The sequence below is a fragment of the Herpailurus yagouaroundi genome, unplaced genomic scaffold (genome assembly GCF_014898765.1).
Source record: "Herpailurus yagouaroundi ecotype Mexico unplaced genomic scaffold, PumYag 295, whole genome shotgun sequence".
NCBI lineage: Eukaryota > Metazoa > Chordata > Mammalia > Carnivora > Felidae > Herpailurus > Herpailurus yagouaroundi.
The window spans coordinates 2537326-2555184 of NW_024412512.1; the positions used below are offsets into that span (position 1 = coordinate 2537326).

At 62.1% G+C, this 17859-nt stretch overlaps 2 protein-coding genes across 2 annotated transcripts in view; both read right to left on the reverse strand.

Annotated features, from left to right (window-relative positions):
• CACTIN (cactin, spliceosome C complex subunit) overlaps positions 1–6591 on the reverse strand; it is a 13694-nt gene extending 7103 nt beyond the window's left edge. Inside the window, exons 1-3 of the mRNA XM_040461719.1 lie at positions 6378–6591; positions 3429–3912; positions 254–349 (exon numbers count right to left, since the gene is read on the reverse strand). Of these exons, the coding sequence (XP_040317653.1) occupies positions 254–349; positions 3429–3912; positions 6378–6544 (747 nt within the window). The 5' untranslated portion in view covers positions 6545–6591. The remainder of the gene's footprint in view (positions 1–253; positions 350–3428; positions 3913–6377) is intronic.
• A 2103-nt stretch (positions 6592–8694) lies between these two features.
• Positions 8695–17859, reverse strand: part of PIP5K1C (phosphatidylinositol-4-phosphate 5-kinase type 1 gamma) — a 37726-nt gene continuing 28561 nt past the window's right edge. Inside the window, exons 12-15 of the mRNA XM_040461720.1 lie at positions 15703–15823; positions 14502–14579; positions 11782–11865; positions 8695–11626 (exon numbers count right to left, since the gene is read on the reverse strand). Of these exons, the coding sequence (XP_040317654.1) occupies positions 11624–11626; positions 11782–11865; positions 14502–14579; positions 15703–15823 (286 nt within the window). The 3' untranslated portion in view covers positions 8695–11623. The remainder of the gene's footprint in view (positions 11627–11781; positions 11866–14501; positions 14580–15702; positions 15824–17859) is intronic.

Genomic DNA, 17859 nt, shown 5'->3' on the forward strand with positions numbered 1-17859 from the left:
CCCCCCCCCCCCCGCCGAAGGAGGCGTCTGAGAGCAAAAGGCCCAGAAGTCTCGGGGCCCTCGGGGAGGCGGAGGCAGACGGCTTGTCGGAGACGCAGCCCGCACCCCTGGATCCGACCGTGTCTGGAGCCAGCCTGCCCGGGGGTTTCTGCGCCACCCGCCGGGTCGGTCCCTGGCTTAAGCCAGGGTGGGCCAGCCTTGGGCCCTCGCGAGGGACGGCCTGGCCGTGCAGGCCGGCCGGGGGCAGCCCCACCTTCTGCAGCTCCAGGCGGTTGTCCTCCTGGATCCTCTTGTTGCGCTCCTTGAGCTCCTTCTCCTCCAGGTGGCCGATCCCTTTCTTCTCCAGGGCCTGGAAGGGCCAAGCACATGCCCGCTGAGCAGAGGCGCCCCCGTCCCGCCCTCCCGGGCACCGCCCCGGGGTCCCCCGTGCCGCCCTCTCCAAGATCCAGACGCGAATCCGGCAGGCCGAGCGGCGGCTTTGCAGGGAAGGGGGTCCGGCCCCCCGAGGAGCGACGTGCCTGCGGCCACAGCGCCCCGACTTCCTCCGAAGACGCAGCCCCCTTGGCGCGCCCAGGACCAGCGTGACAGGGCCGCTCAGAGCAGCCTCCTGCACGGGCAGCACCTGCAGTAACGTGCAGCGGGCGGGGAGGTGGCCGCCCGCCCCGGGGGGCTCCCGAGCGTCACTCACGGGAGCACCCCACCCGGGACCTGCCAGGCTGCCGCACGCAGATGCCCGGCTGGGCCAGCTCGGGGTGCTCACGCCCTCGGCAGGCCCGACGCCCGATGCGAGCGGGCAGGGGCGGGACAGCGCGGGAAAGCCCGCGTCGCTAGGAGGGGCACTGCGGTCCCCGTGCTCACAGACCCCTGGGACACCACGCCCCACAACAAACACTCGTTCCCTGTGTCCTCACCTCCTGGAGGGCGCTCGGGGCGCAGGGTCTGCAGACCCCTCGAGGACTCCGACATCACAGCTGCTGCCCTAGCCGGGTGCCAAGCCCACACTTCCGGATGAGCGCTCCCCCGCCGACCCGGCTCTGAGGGATGTTCGAGGACGCCCCTGCCAGCCCCCCCACACACACACCTGCGCTGCCTGGTTTGGGGCCACCCCTTGATGCCTGTGCCACCCCCTGGCCTCCCCAGCCTCAGCCTGGGCTGCCGCCTCAGGCGTTAACGGTGACCGGACTTCTCACCCCTATGGCCACGCAGAACGGCAGCCCAGGGCACGGACGTGAAGCTGGATGGCCCGGTTCCAATCATGCTCCGTCACTCACCGCGGGAGACCTCGGGCGGCCGCGGCAGGGAGAGTCGGCTGACGGAGAGCGCTGTGAGCAAGGCCGGGCACAGAGCGCGTGCTGATGCTCGGCACCGCGCCTGCCCACTCCGCCAGCCGGTGGCCCCGGGACGGGGGGGACAAGCGCGTGGTGCTGCCCAAACCGTGGGCCTGTCCGGAGAGGCCTCAGAGGCTGAGCGGGGGCCGACTCCCCACGTGCTTGTCACAGGAGGGGCCGATGGCCTCCCGTGGGGCCAACTCCCCAGGGCCGCTGCGGCTCCAAGAAACACTAGGGAAAATGTCTGAGCACACGCGCGTGCAAATCACACCAAGCTCGCTCATTTGACGCTCACTGAGTGCCGACCGTGAGCCAGGCTCTGGGGACACAGCTTGCCCTGTGGAGCTCACGGCCTGGCAGGAATCACACATTATGGATCATATCCCGTGTTTAGATGTCAGCTTTGCAACGAGACTTCTCTGGGCCCGCTAATTTTATTTTTGGATGAGCGAGCGCAAATGGGGGAGAGGGGTTGGGGAGGAGGAGGGAGGGAGGAGGGAGGGAGAGAGAGAATCTCAAGCGAGCTCCACGCTCAGGGCAGAGGCCTACTTGGGGCTCGATCTCACGACTGTGAAATCATGACCTGGGTCGAAATCAGGAGTCGGGCGCTCAACCAGCTGACCTACGCAGGTGCCTCATGGCTTGACTTACCCTACTTTTATTTATTTATTTTTTTAAATTTATTTTTGGGACAGAGAGAGACAGAGCATGAACGGGGGTGGGGCAGAGAGAGAGAGGGAGACACAGAATCGGAAACAGGCTCCAGGCTCTGAGCCGTCAGCCCAGAGCCCGACGCGGGGCTTGAACTCACGGACCGCGAGATCGTGACCTGGCTGAAGTCGGACGCTTAACCGACTGCGCCACCCAGGCGCCCCAATTACCCTACTTTTAATGTTTATTTATTTTATGTTTGAGGGGGAGAGAGAGAGGGGGAGAGAGAGGAAGGGAATGCACGCTCACGAGTTGGGAGAGGCAGAGGGAGAGGAAGACACAGGACAGCAGAGAGTCCGACGCGGGGCTTGAACTCACGAACTCACAAGCCGTGAGATCGTGACCTGAGCTGAAGTTAGACGCTCAACCGCCTGAGCCCCCCACGCGCCCCGGACTGGCTGATTTCAAACTACAGCCAGGGCATCCCGACACCTGCCTGCCTTCTCTCCTCTGCGCGCTCTGCTAATCTGCTTCTCGACAGGCTCTCCCCCACGAGACGGCTGGCTCCGCGGAGACCTCTCTCCTGCTCGCTGACGCCCGCCAGGGCCCACACGGCCTCCAGCACCAGCGGGCGCACGGCACACGTTTGCTAGTAAAGCGCTAGGGAGGGCGAGGCCGCGCCGAGAGGAAGAGCACCCGTGGGGCCGAGGGGGCCGGGCAGGCCCTCAGAGGCGGGAACGGGTGAGCTGAGATCCTCAGGAAGGAGAAAGAACCAGCCAGAGAAAGAGGTGGGGAGGGTCCCAGGTCGGGGAATGGCGAGCACAGGCGCCCCGAGGTGGGCTGTGTGTTCAAGACAAAGGCAAGAGACGGTGCCTGGAGCGCATGCGGTGAGCAGCGGACCCCTGGCATCTGACCGTGGCCGCCTGCTCTCGCCCCCCCAGGCCTTCCCTGCCCCCTCTCACCCCCCACGACGAATGGGTGCTGGGTTAGCGTGAAGCTGTGTCCAAAAAGATCCGTCCATTCACCAGTCCGGGAACCCGTGGAGATCTTTAAAACGGGGTCTCTGCGGGTGTAATTAGTTAAGACGAGGTCACATGGGACCTAAACAGTCTCCAAGCTGATGACTGGTGTCCTTGGAAGAAGGCAGAAAGCGGGACACAGAGGCACAGGGCGCAGAGGCGCAGCCTCCGGGGCTGGGAGGGAGGGAACGCCCGTGCTCTCAGTCACAAGCGCGAGGCGGGACTGGCGGGTAAGGGATCATGTGTAACTTTCGTCGAGAACGAGGTGTTGGCGACGGGGACCACGGAGCATCTGTAACCGGAATCCCGCCTTGGGCGAGCGACGCAAAGGCCCCAGAGGCCGGGGCTCGTGAGCGCGCGTGCGGACGGAAGACACCCCTGAGGGCAGCGACCCACCCGGGCCGCGCGCCGGGCACCGCCCCGGACTCACCTTGTTCCAGATGAAGGTGCCCAGGAGATTGTTGTCGCCGAAAGGGTTGTCGGTGTTGGTGTAGCCCATGTACTCCTCCCCCCAGCCCATCTTCTCCCGCTTCTTCCTCTCCTTGGCCTCCTTCTTGGCCAGCCGCCGGGCCCGCTTCTCCTCGGGGGTCTCGAAGGCCTTCATCAACTCCTCCTGCTGCTTCCGCTCCTCCCGCAGCCGCAGCCGCTCCTGCAGGCTGTGCTGGTGGCTCAGGGCCGCCGCCGCCTCCCGAGGGCTCTGGGAGCGGTCCGGGGAGGCCGAGCCGGACGCCGAGGAGCCCGGGGACCAAGAGCGCGTCCGCCGCCGGCGGGCCCACCGGCCCCGCTGCTGCTCCTGGCGCTCGTCATCGGAGTCAGACTGGGAGGACCGGCCCCGTGAGCGCCAGCGTGGGGGCAGCGGACTCTGGCTCTGCCGCCTTCGCCGCCGCCACCGGTGGTGTTCGTCCGAACCCGACCTGGGGAGGGAACCCGCAAAGGTGCGCTCGCTGCCAGTCTTTTGTTCGACAGATGTTCACTGAGCACCTGCTCTGCCAGGCGCTGTTCTAGGTTCTGGGGACACAGCGGTGACCAGCAGTGCCACCCACGGTCCCCGCCTTTGGGAGGCTCACGTCAACAGATAAACACGCAGCGTGACCCTAGGCAGTGCTACGAGTCACAAAGAAGAGTGACTGAGCGTTAGTGGATGGAGATCTGAGGAGGCAACTGGACGATGTGGGGGAGGGGGCTACAGGGAGAAAGTGATCTGGGCAGCAGTCACAGCAAGAGCAAAGGCCCTGGGGCAGGAATTTACTCGGCGTGTAAAGAAGCAGCGTGGAGGCCCATGTGGCTGCAGAAGAGCGTGAACGGGGGGAGGGAGGAAGGAAGGGAGGGCAGCGAGGCAGGCTGGGGCCAGACGGCACAGAAGCTCTAAGTGGAGGAACCAGAGGACTTGATGTGTCCAAGGCGACAAGAGAGAGCTTACAGGAGAAGGTGGTGTCTACACTGGTCCCGCAAGCTGGGCGAGAGGGAACTGGAGTAAGCGTCTCGGGACTGAAGAGCCAGGGAAAAACACCGGGCAGGGGATGGAATGTGCGAGCCCTAGAGATAGATTCTTTAATGCTCAGGGCCCCTTGAACGTGTACAGCAACAACCAAATCTCTTTATTTTGTCAAATGCCCCACCTATGAAGCTCGGTGAAAAAGCCTACGCCCTGGAAACCAATTTCTCGGGAGTCCCTACACGCAGACTACGCATTCGGTCAAATTTTCATAAACCACATCGACTCGACTTACAGACCTAGGACGGCTGGTTCTTGCAACTCAAACACCAGAAGACAGCAAACGAAAAACATGCAGGCATGACAAGGCTTCCTGCTGTACGTGAACCAGTGGGGAAAACACCAACACCAGGGACCCCAACCAGGGTCAGCAAGCTTTCTCTGTAAAGAGCCAGACGGTCTGGGACACCACTGTCCTGTCCCTACTGCAGAAGCAGCCCCGCACAGACAGGAACAAAGGGACACGGCTGGGTCCCAATACACTTTCACTTGTGCACGCCAAAACCTGAATATATTCGGAGACCTCATCCAATTTCCACATGTCATGAGATACTACTTTTGACTTCTTCCTCACCATTTCAATACGTAAAAACTGGGGCGCCTGGGTGGCTCAGTCAGTTAAGCGTCCGACTTCGGCTCAGGTCATGATCTCACCATTCCTGGGTTCGAGCCCCACATCGGGCTCTGTGCTGACAGCTCGGAGCCTGGAGCCTGCTTCCGATTCTGTGTCTCCCTCTCTTCCTGCCCCTCCCCTGCTCGCCCTTTGTCTGTCTGTCTGTCTCTCTCTCTCTCTCAACAATAAACATTAAAGAAAAAAAATAATAAAAACGTAAAAACTATTCTTGGTTCACAGGCTATGGAGTCTTGGAGTCACAGGCTTGTAACTTTTTGGAATTCCTGGGTTGCAATGATCTTAGGAGACTCAAAAAAGGAAAAACCACCTTCTCAAATGTAGAGGGAAATCAACCATGTCTGATTACAGCCACTCTGGCCATGGGGTGAACGGGCCCAAGGGACGGGAGACTGGGCATGCTGGGAAAGCCCCCATGGAGATCTTGAGGAAACTTGGGCCACAGTGGGGCAGGGACTGGCCTGAACGTCACGGGTCACATCCCGGGACCTAGGTCTGGAAGTTGGTCCCTGGCACCGTTCTCGTCCCTCTATGCGGGAGGAGACTCCAGTCAAATGTGGACAGGTGTCCCATTTCCAAAAGAAAGGGGCTGCTGGCCGCGTGGAAGCTGAGACCCAGGTCCTAGGAGTCAACCCAGTCCTGCCTCCTGCCATCAACAGTTCTTTCGTCTGACACCCACTTCCAACAGCAAGTGTTGCCGCCCCGACTCATGAAATCCCTCTCAGACCTACCCATTTCCCCACCGAGCCTCCCACTGCCTCCTCTCTGACAGCCACCGCCGTCTGTTGCCTAGACAACTGCACCATCCTCCTCCTCCTCCCCCTCCCCGTTGTCATTCCAGCCAGCCTCCTCAGTCCCTTTTCCACGCGAAAACCGGAGGAAGTTCCACAAAGTCAGTCAGACCCCATCGCTCTGCTCAAAAACCTCCCCATGGCTCCCTACCTGCCTCCGAGGAACGGCCAACCCCGTCACCACGGCACACAAAACCGCACGATCCGGTCTCCTCTTACCGCTCCGACCTCGTCTCCTACTCCCCTTCCCGTCCCGCCTCGCTCGCTGCGCTCCTTCCGTTCCCTCCAACCACCAGGTGCCCTGCCTGGAACGCCGCTCGCCTTCCTTTCGCTGCCTGGTGAACTGCGACTCGTACTCGGACGTCCCCTTCTCCAGGGAGCCCTCTCTGACTAATCCGTGGGTCTCTGGCTCCCCGAGGGCGGGAGCCGGATCCCCAGCGCTGTTCACGCAGAGACCCCCACCTGCGCTCCCGGCTCTGCCGCCTCCGCCTGCGCCGTACTTCGTCGTCCCGGCGCCGGCGGTCTCGCCGCTCATGGCTCCCGCTCCGACTTCGGCTCCGACTCCCGCTCCGTTGCCTGCGGCCCCTGCGACCAGCCGACCGCGAGCGCGAGCGTGTGTCCCGACCCATCAGCTGAGACGGTGGCGGCAGCGCTGACACAAATATCCGGGGCCTGCGCCGGGGGCCTTCTTCCCCTGCGGCGCGCGCCTGGCTGCCCCGTCCGCGCCTGAGCCGGGAGATGGAAACCTATCTCGCCGCCCCATCCCGCGGGGACTCCGACTCCCCGTAACTTCCCCACTGCCAACAAACGTGGCCCGCGTGACGGACTTCTGCCGGACTTTCGTCTCCGGGGTTGGGGGCTCGCCTTTTAGGCAGTGCTACGGGTAGCCCCACGTGGGTCCTCGCGCCTTGGTGGGGGGCGGGGTTAGGAGCCGTGGGCGGAGCCAGAGCGAACCAGGAACTGCGAGCGGGGCGGAGCCTGGGGAGGCGGGACCAAGAACAATGGGCTCCGAGGGAAAGTGGGGCCGACGTGGGCGGGGCCCCCAGGGAGGGATCAAGAGGAGGCGTGGTCTGGGGGCGGGGCCAGGGGAGGCCAGCCACGCTAGCGAGGTCTCAAGCCGGTGCGGGCGTGAAGCTGCGAGGTCGTCGGTTGAGTCCAGACTGCTCCGGAAGGCGACGAACTGAAGCCAGGTCGGAGAATGAAGAGCCTTGAGGCTGGGCCGACCCTTGAGAGCGACCATCATTTTCTATCGCTCGAAATGAATACCTGTGTGTTTCAAGGGTTAAGTTAAACAAAAAGAAAAACTTGGATAACTCCACGAATTAACCGTCAACCCATTTTACGGACAGTGAAACTGGGGCTCAGAGATGGAAAGTCACTTCAATAAACAGTGCCCCCACAGCCCCAACGAGGCAACAGGGAGCTGGGATCTGAACTAGGTTGGTGCAGCTTTGTTCTGTGGGTGCCGGGGTGTCACAGGAGGGCTCTGAGCAGGGACAGATGGGCTGGGGGCGGGGGGCACGCTGGTGCAGTCCCTGCTGGACTCGTGAGGAGGTTGGACCACAGCAGGCAGGTCCTGAAGACCCTGAAGTCCTGTTCCAAGCTCCCCCAGCCCACCCCAGAGGATGGTCCTTGATATTCTAGTTCGAAGCTCTTCAAATGTTTGTCTTGGAGTACTTCATGACATCGTCCTAAATGCTAGCTTTGCATGCTCTGCTTGGAGCCAAGGCGCAGAGTGGGGCTGCTGGTGGGGAGGACTTTCAGAAGACCACCTCTTGATAACAAACCTGCTTTTCATGGGATGTGGACTAAGGTGGGGGGGGGGTCTGGCCTTGTAACTTTGTTTTTTTAATTTTTTTTAACATTTATTTATTATTGAGAGACAGAGCATGAAGAGGGGAGGGGCAGAGAGAGAAGGAGACACAGAATCCAAAGCAGGTTCCAGGCTCCGAGCTGTCAGCACAGAGCCCGACGCGGGGCTCGAACTCACAAACCAAGAGATCATGACCTGGGCTGAAGTCCGATGCTTAACCAACTGAGCCACCCAGGCGCCCCTGGCCTTGTAATTTCAAAATGCACATGTATCTTTGACAGTATCTGAATACTAATCTTTGAACATGACGTGATGGTGAGCACGTTCCAGATCATCTCATCTGCACGTCTAGTTTATAAACGAGCTGAGCCGTTCTGCATCCTGATTTTAAAACTGGATTTCCAAGGTCCTGCTTACAAATGGGACCTTTCAAAGCAGTGTTTCTTGGATTGGAAATCCTGGACAAATACTTTTGCTATAAAAGGGGTCAACTTGAGCAAGTTTGGCAGAACGAATACAAACTCTGGGGAGTGTTTGGTCTTTTATACCGGGCTGCACTGATGTCAGAAAATTATACAAGTTTTCTGAGTTGAACTGGAACCCCAAGCAGGCCACGGCTATTAAGGCATCTAGGTCCTGTTGTTATTTAAAACAAAATTTTTTAAATGTTTATTTATTTTTGAGACACAGAGTGCTACGAGGGGAGGGGCACAGAGGGAGACACAGAATTGGAAACAGGCTCCAGGCTCTGAGCCATCAGCCCAGAGCCCGACGCGGGGCTCGAACTCACGGACCGCGAGATCGTGACCTGGCTAAAGTCGGACGCTTAACCGACTGCGCCACCCAGGCGCCCCTGGTTCCTGTTATTTTAAATCTTACCAAGGTTTCCTTCTGCTCTCGTTCAAAGTCAGTCCTCACGTTCTCAAGCAGACCACCGGCACGCACAGAGGCAAAGAGAACAAGGGCTGATGCTTATTACCCGATTTATTAGAGAGATCTCTCCAACGTAAAAAGAAGGAAGGGTGGCGGGGATGGGGAGCGGGGGCCCAGGGCTGCATATGTTATTTGGGGCCAGCAGCGGCTGCACAGTTACAGAGGTGCCCACGGCTCTGGGTTTGAGCGAGACGGCATTCTGTGCCCGATGAGGCCGCGCTCCAGATTGTCACACACCAGACCATAGGGGCTGAGCACACGGAACCCCCTGAGAGAATTAAGACACACGAGGTTTGCAGTTTCGTTGTTTTGAAATCAGTTCGACCATAAAAACGAGATGGGGGCGGGGCAGGCGATGCAACTGAGCCGCCAGAGAAAAGGTGGTGGAGGGCGTTGACCCGCAGTGCGGACCCAGGGGCTGCAGCGACAGTACCATGGCAAGGGACCCCAACCGGAAGGGGAGTATTGCACTGAGCCAAGTGGTGGAGGGAGGGGGCGAGGCTGGACAGAGGCCAGCGAGGGCTCTCAGGAAGTTGCACCTAGACAGTCTCAGGAAATGCCTTTCTTTTGCACAGACTGCCAGCCAGCGCTCAGGCTCTCAGCTCTCAGGGACTGCAGCCATCAGAGATGAGCCAGGAGGGGAGACAGGGTGTCGCCACGAAGGAATTTAGATTCCTGTGCTGGGGGTGGGGGGGTGGGTGACAGCTGGCTGGGTCCAGAGCCTTCCTCTGGGTGGGGGTGGGAGCTGGGAAAGGCCATGAATTTGCTACACATTATAAATAAAGTCTTGCCTTCCTGCCCCCTGCCCGGAAAGTAAGCAAACCCCTCCCATCGGCACAGTCTGCAGGCCACACTAGCATCCACGTGACAGTTCTCTGAAAAGGGACAAAGGATGCAACCAGCACAAAACAGGTCTCCAAGGGGGTCTTAGTGACCTGCACAAGAATAGAAACGTCATGATATCCAGGAGGCTTGCAAACTTCTCTTGTATCAGCATCCCAGCAATGCCTTTGTCCCGTGATTCAGGAAAGCCCAAGGGGGCCAGCAGGGCTTCCCCGCTCCCTCCTGAAGCTCCAGGTGGCTGAGCGCGCCCTGGACACGGGGCGCGCTGCTCCGGGACAGTGCCTGCTGATCTGGTCATCCCCGCAGAACTCACATCCGTGCCCGGGCACGGGCTCTGACACCGGCTTCCGGGTGACACAGTGGTCCTTGTTAGTCATCAAGGTCTGAGATGCACCTTCGGACCTCTGTCTGCTCCGCCGTCATCCCCTTGATGGGAAGGGGTAGGGATGGACCGGCGACTTGTGGCATGCAGCCAGGGGACCTGCAGACAGATGCTGGTCTGAAATCCAGGTGAGGACGCTTCCCAGGATCTGGACAAAGGCTCCTTGGGCAAGAGGGAGACGACATAGTTTTGCTTCTAATCTGGGACACCCACGGGCTTGTTCCGACGGGTCGTCTGAGGGCTGTCTTCCCTGGGCTGCATGCTGGCACGTCCCGGGAGCCCCTGTGCCAGCAGCTAGGGGACAGCCCCCAGCATGCAACCTGGTTCTCCAGGGAGGAGCGGACAGCAGCCAGGCCAGCAGGCTCCCTCCAGGTGCACAAAGCGAGCCGGGTGAGGGGACACGAGGGCAGACGAGGGATCCACACAGGGAACAGCAAACTATGCAGCTCCCAAGGGACTCGGAAAATCAAACTCCTGGATCAGCAGGTTCTCCACCAGGGAGGCCAGGGCTGGGAGAAATTCTTCCAGGTGAGGCTTCTGCTCCAAGCCAGCTCCCAGCTCTCCCAAGCGAGCGAGCCAGCCAGTGGGGGGCAGAGTGGGCAGGGGGAAGCCACCCCCACTGTGTCACCTTTCAAGAGGTGGGAGTGCATTTGTGTGGGGGCAGGACAGACCCTGCGATGCTGTCGGCTCCCACCGTCCCCTCTGGACACGATGGGGTCTCTGAGCCCGGAAGGGGCTGCCCCTGCTGAAGATGACAAACTAGAAAATTTTTGTTTTTCACGAAGAATTTCTTCTCTTTCTTCTAACTCACAGATGCATCGCTGTCTTAAAAAACAAACAAACAAACAAACAAACAAACACCCATCCCAGTCCTGGGGGGCCTGGAACCGGACAGCTGGGCAGCCTGACCATGGGGGGGACCCCTGTGCCAGGACGTGATCTCCGGAAGTCCCACGGCCTGGGGCCCAACGTCTCCCTTCGCTTGGGCCCCTCTTCTGGACAGTGAGCAGGCCGCGTGGGGACCACAGGGAAGCCCACCGTCCTGAGCTCTGGCGAGAGGGGCGGCCGCCGGCCATTCCTACTCACAGGTCGGCTGGCAGGCAGGTGGTGGGAAACAGATGCAGAGATTACAGGCATCAGCGGGGTGGAGAGCCCCCGCCCCCCAGACCACCGGTCGGCCACCCCCAAGGGCGGACGTCACGTGCCTGGCCGCAACACCTAGCCAGGGGGGCCCGTGGTCCCAGGCACCGGCGGGGCCTCCGTGGTCCTTCCCTCCTCGGCGCCCCGTCCAAGCGGAGAGGCGGAGCCTCGGAGTGTGGGTTTCAGCCTGGGTGACCGGCCCCCCTCAGAGGGCGCCAGGTCCCCGAAGCCAACTGGCCTCGTTCCCTCGGCGAGACACATTCAAGCACAGCGAAGAACCACAAGGTGCGGTGGGGTGCTTTCTCTTCTTTTCCCGTCACGTCCTTTTTTTTTTTTTTTTTTTTTTTTCCTTTTTTATCTTTTTCTAAAAAAGCACACGTGTGCTGCCGTCTTTGTGCAAAGAGTAAGGACCCAAAATAAATACATGATCGGACACTCGGGGAGGTTCACAGTCTCACAGGCGTAGGTAGTAGACGGGAGCTGGGGGCCGCGGCCGTCGTGGAGCGAGGTCCGGCGGGCGGGCGGGCGGGCGGCGCCTCCCGGAAGCAGCCAGGGCGGCAGCGAGCGCTCGGCTCTGGGTCGGTGACTGCATAGAAATTACTGCGAAAGGCAAGGGCGCGGGTGAGGACCCCCCCCCACCCCCCGCCCTGCCGCGAGGGCCCGAGACACCGGCCCCCTCCCGCCCCGGGCCTCCGTTTCCCCGTCTGTCCCGGGGCCCGAGAGGCCCCGGGCGTGGCGGGCCGGGGCGCACTTACTGTGTCGCTCTCGCCGTCGGAGGCTGGGTGGACCTGCGCGCTATAGTGCAGCGGGGAGTACACCCAGCTCCTCTCGTCGGCGGGCTGCAGGGCGGGCGGGCGCACGTGCAGGAAGGGCGCGCAGAAGAGCAGGGTGCGAGGAGGCGCGAGAGAGGCAGGCGAGAGGAAGGAAGAAACAGAAATAAAGGAGGCGGACCCCAACGCGGACGACGAGTAGGCGGCTCAGCCCCCAGCCCCACCCGGACGGCCCCCTCGGGCCGGCGGGGCCGAGCGGCGGCAGTGCGGGGTGGGCGGCAGGGAGCGGCGCGGTGCAAGGGTGGGGGGTGCAGGCAGGGCCCGGAGCAGCGGAGGGGAAGGGAGGGGCGTGGGGCGTGGCCTGTTTGCTGTCCCCTCCCCTCCTGCTCGGCCCCCCGCACCCTCGCCTCCGTCCTAGCCCCGCGGGCAGGGCTCCGGCCTCAGTCCTGCCTGCTGTTCGGCCAGTGGGGCCGCCAGCTGGGGCAGGGCCCTGGGGACCCTCTGCTGGGGGTCCCGGGTGATGTGGGCCGTCGGGGGTGGAGGGTGGAGGCTGTTTCCTCATGCCCCAAACGCACAGATAGCCGGGAGACACCCAGGCACGGGCCACCCAGACAGCAAGCAACACGGGCCCAGCCAGGGGGTGCGCTCTTCCGGCTGTGACGGGGAAGGGGGTCGCCATTCTGGGTCGGACTGGCGGGGAGGGCACGTGTGCCTTCAGCACCCACCCACACGTGTCCGTCCTGGGTCTGCTCCCACCACAAGAATCCTCCCCCCCCCCCGCCCCCCGCGTGGGTTTGGGTGGCCCCGCCCCCCCCCCCCCCCCCCCCAATTCTTCAGTGCCTGTAGACCTACCCCCTTGCCCCGCCTCTGCTGGGAGCAGTGGGCCTGAGCACGCACCTGCCCTGGCCACGCCCCCCTGGGCGTCCAGGGCCCCCAAACCCACGGGGGCCACAACCCAAAACGCCCCCAGACCTGCCCCTCCTGCGTCCGACCCCGACCACCAGCCTCGCCTCTACAAGGGGTGGCTTCTTCAGGGCCTCGTGAAGGACAAGCACCAGCGTGCGGCCTCTACGCTCTCTGGGTGAGCCCAGGCCCTCCCGCCCCACCTTGGGGCCCCCACTTCTGCCCACCTCACCCTGCCCCTCCTCCAAGCTCTTGCCGCGGGACCTGCCTCCACAGGCCAGACTCCCGGTACCCGAGGCACGGCCCGCCTCGGGACACCTCGGCCAGCTCATTCTTGCCCCAGCACTCGGCCCAGGGGCCCCTGGCCCAGGGACACGCCCCCTGAGGGCTGTCCGCTGGCGGATGGACTCGTGCAGGGGCGCACAGGCCCTGCGGCTGCTTACTGGTCACAGCACAACAAAAGCCGCTGCCTGCCTGGGAGTCCTCGCGCGGGTGGGGGGGGGGGGGGGGGGGGAGGGCGAGCCGCCGCCGCAGATAGACGTCAGGGTAGCTGCCCCTCTAGGGCAGAACGTGGGACAAGAGGGTCTGTGCCTGCACTCTGCAAAGAGCATGCCCGGGGAAGCGATGGTGGGCAGCAGGAAGCAGAACCCCGTGGTGACCCCACTCAAGTGGGGCCAAGGACACACGGTCCCCGGTTCTGCAGGCCCTCGGGCCTGACCCACCCATCTAGCCCTCACGCTCTTCCCTCTCCTCCCCGGTGCCCCCCACTGGCTTCTGCTGTGCCCCCCACGGAGCCCAGCCTTCCCTCTCCCACCTCCCCACACCCCGGTGATTCTAGGTCAGGGTCAACCCCTCTCCAGGCAGCCTTTGCAAAGCACTCCCCTGGGGGCCCTCGGGGCCTGCTCTTAGATCATCCTAGGGGTGTTGCATCCCTGACTCACGAGGACACAGCGCGGCAGGAAGGCCTGGGGATGCGGTTTCCACCTCTCGGGTTAGCTCAGTGCCGGCGACCAGGGATGCTCAGAGGCATTTGGGGCTGGGGGGTGTGAGCCTCTGAGGGTCCTCGTCTTGAGAACAGAAACTTACTTCAGGTACTCAACCTGTTCTGCCTGCTTGGAGCGCTGTGTGGCTCCGGGCAGGTTACCTGGCATCTCTGGGCCCTCATTTATTGCTCATGATGCCAATTATCAGGCACCGATGCTGGCACTGCTGCATGAGGTGCACATAGAGTCCCCAAGCCCATTACGTAGAGGAGGGTCCCCGAGACACAGGGGCTGCCTGGGAGCCTGGACCCAGATTTTATGTAAACCGTGGGCCCTCGTGGGCTTCCTGGGGAGCCGAGACCTTGGTCCCTCCACTGTGAAATGAGTATGGAAAGACCACCTCCTCTCTCCTGCAGCTAAGAGCCTGGCTTTGCGGTCCCTTTGCTGACCCATGTGACCACCTGCTTCCACAGGGCAGACGCCCCTTGGGGAGCCATCGGCAGCGAGGTCTGACTATGGGACAAGTGTCCTCTGGCCTGTCCCTGACTTGGGCGGGCTGGGGAGAGGGGCAGAGGCCGCCAGGGGCTGGGGTCAGATGCAGACCCCGCCGCCACGGGCAAGTCCCCTTATCCCCGGCCGTGTGTGCCTACAGGCCCAGTGGGGACATCACCAGGGGACACGTGGCTGGTCTCGGTCAAGGTGCTTACTTCCCCAAGTCCCTTCTCAGAGGCCATGGGACAGCTGGGACCTGTGGCTCCCTGCTGCCCAGGGTGGTGGGTCGGGGGCTGGGCTCCCTGGAGGCCTGCTGTGGTCACTTACAGTCCCTGAGGAGCTCAGCGTCACGGCCCGCAGTCGGCGATGCCGGGGAGAGTAAATCCAGTACCTCCCATCGGTGAACTGGGCGGGCCGGGCGAGCGGGGGGGAAGAAGCAAACAGAGGACAGGATGAGGCAACGGAATCCGGCGGGGAGGTCAGGTGGGGAGGGCGCGGGGCAGGTAAGCCGATGGCCAAGCGGGAGGTGAGTCTGGGGGTGGCGGGGTCCCGCTCTGGCCCGCTACCTTCTCTGCTGCCTGCAGGGCCTGGCCACCCACTCAGGTGACAGGACCCAGACGCGCACATCGAACACGGCCCCGGGGCCGCCCCGCACACTGATCCGCAGAATGGGACACAAACCAAGCCCCCCGGGACGGGGAGATGACGGCGGGTGTGGGGACGCACACGCAGTGCACCTGTTACGACTCCAGGCCAGACAGAGGCCCCAAGACAGACAGCAGTGTGGTGTTAGCTAGGAGACAGCGGTGCGGCAGGCCCCCAGCTCACGGGACCCGGGGCGGGGGGAGAGACGAGATCAAAGGTCCGGGAGGGAGACAGGCAGGCCCCTCCACTGCACGAGGCCACTTGGCCACCCGGCACCCATCTCAGCCAGGCTCCCTGCCCAGCTAACCTGTCTACCTGTGGGAGATGCAGGGCGGGAGGCGACCCCCGGCTCTGGAAGAGAGGTCCCGGGTCCCCGGGTCCCCGGGGCAAGGCCCCTTCCTGCTGCGACAGACCCCACCTCCTCCAGGAGCAGCCGTGAGTCCTCGGCCACGAGGTTGGCAGCATGAAGCACACCTGTCCCACCTGCCCCTCGCCACAGTCCCCTTACCTCCCCGAGAACAGAACCCACCTGGCCGTACCCTCCACCCCCCTCCCAGCAGGAGAAGGGCCACGCAGCCTGCAGCCCTTAGCAGCCAGCCCCGGGGCTGCCCGGGACCTACGGGGCCCTGTGGGGCTTGGAGCTCGAGGACAGGGCAGTCCCCCTGACTTGGGGTGGCCTGGCCTGGAGGGCGCGGGGCAGGGCGTTCCCACAGCACGTGAGCGTGTGGGTGTAAACGCGTGCGAAGGCACACTGGGTGCGCGAGAGCGTGCGGAGGGGAGCGTTGACCCGTGAGTGCACGTCTGTGTCCACAGGAGTGCCTTGTGAGCGTGTGAGTGCGTCTGGTCGAGGGCCTGGCAACGTCGGGAGCTGCAGGGGACTTACAAAGTAGATGTCAGTGGCGGGCGTGTCCTCCTCATCCGAGGCCTGGCTGGCGGGCTCCGAGGCCTGGCTGGCCGTTTCTGCTTCGGCAGCAGCAGAGGCGCAGGCTGGGGAAGGCTCCACCCTGGGGACACAGGGACACGGGAGTCCTGGGGGAAGGGCTCTGGATGGCACCCACCTGCCCCAGCCCCCGCCGCAGGGTCCTGCCTGCCCCCTCCCCTCTCATCAGCGGGGCAGCACAGACTCGAAAGACTCAGGAGGCCAAATAAAACAGAACCTCCCCATCACTGCTGAGACCCAGGAGATAATCGGCCCTCCCGCGAACGGGTGAGCACACACCCGTGGGCGGGCAGGTCCCGGCGCCACCATCACTCCCCGTGCGACCCTGAGGGTCCTTTCCCGTCCGAGCCTCAGTTTCCCCATCTGTGGAGGAGGGACGCCGGGCACCCACCATGTTGGGTCAGAACCTCTTTCTCATCTTCACCGAGCACTTCCTCTGGGCCAGGCCCTTTCAGGAACCTCGCCTGAATTCACCCAGCGACCCTCCACTGGGGAGGGGACTGCCACCCTCCTGAGTTACAGACTGGAAAGTGAGGCGTGTCCTAAGCCGAGTGACCGGGGATGGATTCCAGCTCCTGAGCAGAATGACAGGCTCTGAGATGGGGGAGCACCTCTACCCTTGGAGGGATGGGCTGTTTTGGGGGCAAAGACCGAAAGACGCGTTATACTGTTAAGAATTCAGTTAAGGGCAAAAAAGCCACGGGTAGCAGAAACGGCTGTGTGTGCACACGGGTCTGTGCGTGTCAAATAAATTCTATTTTTTTTTTTTACTGTTTATTTGGTTTTTAATGTTTATTTTGAGAGAGAGAGAAATAGAGAGCGAGAGAGCGCGACATCAAACGTGAGAAGGGGGAGGGGCAGAGAATCCCAGGCAGGCTCTGAGCCATCCGAGCAGAGCCCGATGTGGGGCTTGATCTCACGAACCATGAGATCACGGCTTGAGCGGAGATCAAGAGCCAGCTGCTCAACTGAATGAGCCACCCAGGCGCCCCTCAAAATAAACTCTGGATGGCAAAGTGCAGCCTGGGAATGTGTGTCTGTGAGAGTGAAGTAAGGTCTCTCGAAACGCAATGGAAATTTTAAAAAGCACATAAAGCAGAAATCGTGACAAAAGCAAGAAAAATTTGATCACGATGCCAATTACAGGACCAAACACACCAAAGAGGAGAAATGAGGATGTGACGCAACTGAATGCCATCAATCGATACATCAGACGGGGCGGGCTCAGAACTTTCCATCCCTTCACAGAGAACACACGTTGTTCACACAGGTCCACTGACCTTAAACAATGAATTCTGTGGGGCACCTGGCTGGCTCAGTGGGTTGAGCATCCGACTTCGGCTTAGGTCGCGAGCTCACAGTTCATGAGTTCCAACCCCACATCGGAGTCTCTGCTCTCAGCGCAGAGCCCATTTCGGATCCTCTGTCCCCCCCTCTCTCTGCCCTTCCCCCGCTTGCATTCGCTCCCCCTCTCCCTCGAAATAAACAAACATTTAAAAAACGAAATCTGTATTTGAGCAGAAAGGCTAAATGTTTTTAAAACATACGTGGATTTTCTAGTCTGCTTCCTTCAACTTAAAGCTAAGATTAAGTACTGAAAATGTAAACAAGACAGTCTTCAAATACTCCAAAGTTGGGAGACACTCCTAAATAAACCTTGCAGCAGGGTCTCCATGGACGTGGGGGCGGATGGTTCTCTGGGGGCGTGCGGGGCAGGGCACGATTCTGGCCACAGGTGTCCCCAGACACCAGCCCCATGTCCTCTGGGGGCCAAGAGCCACTGCCTCGGGTCAGAGAGGACGTGAGAAGCGAAATGACACGCTTCGGCAGGCCAGTATAGAAGAGCCGCTTCTCGCTGAGCCCACGGACGGCGGCATCAGCGCCGGGTGGCCCACGCGCGGCCGGGAGCGCCTCCTTGTCTGAGACACACGGGAGCCTGAACCCCCGTCTGCGCCGGAGGAGCAGGAACGCGCACGGAAACAAACCAGGAGTCCGTGAATCGGGCACACGACACGATGGGGGAAGCGGGCTGAGCCCAGAAGGCTCCCTGGGGAGCCGGGGCCCCACTCCTGCCAGCTCGGGGCTCCAGGCTGGGGACCC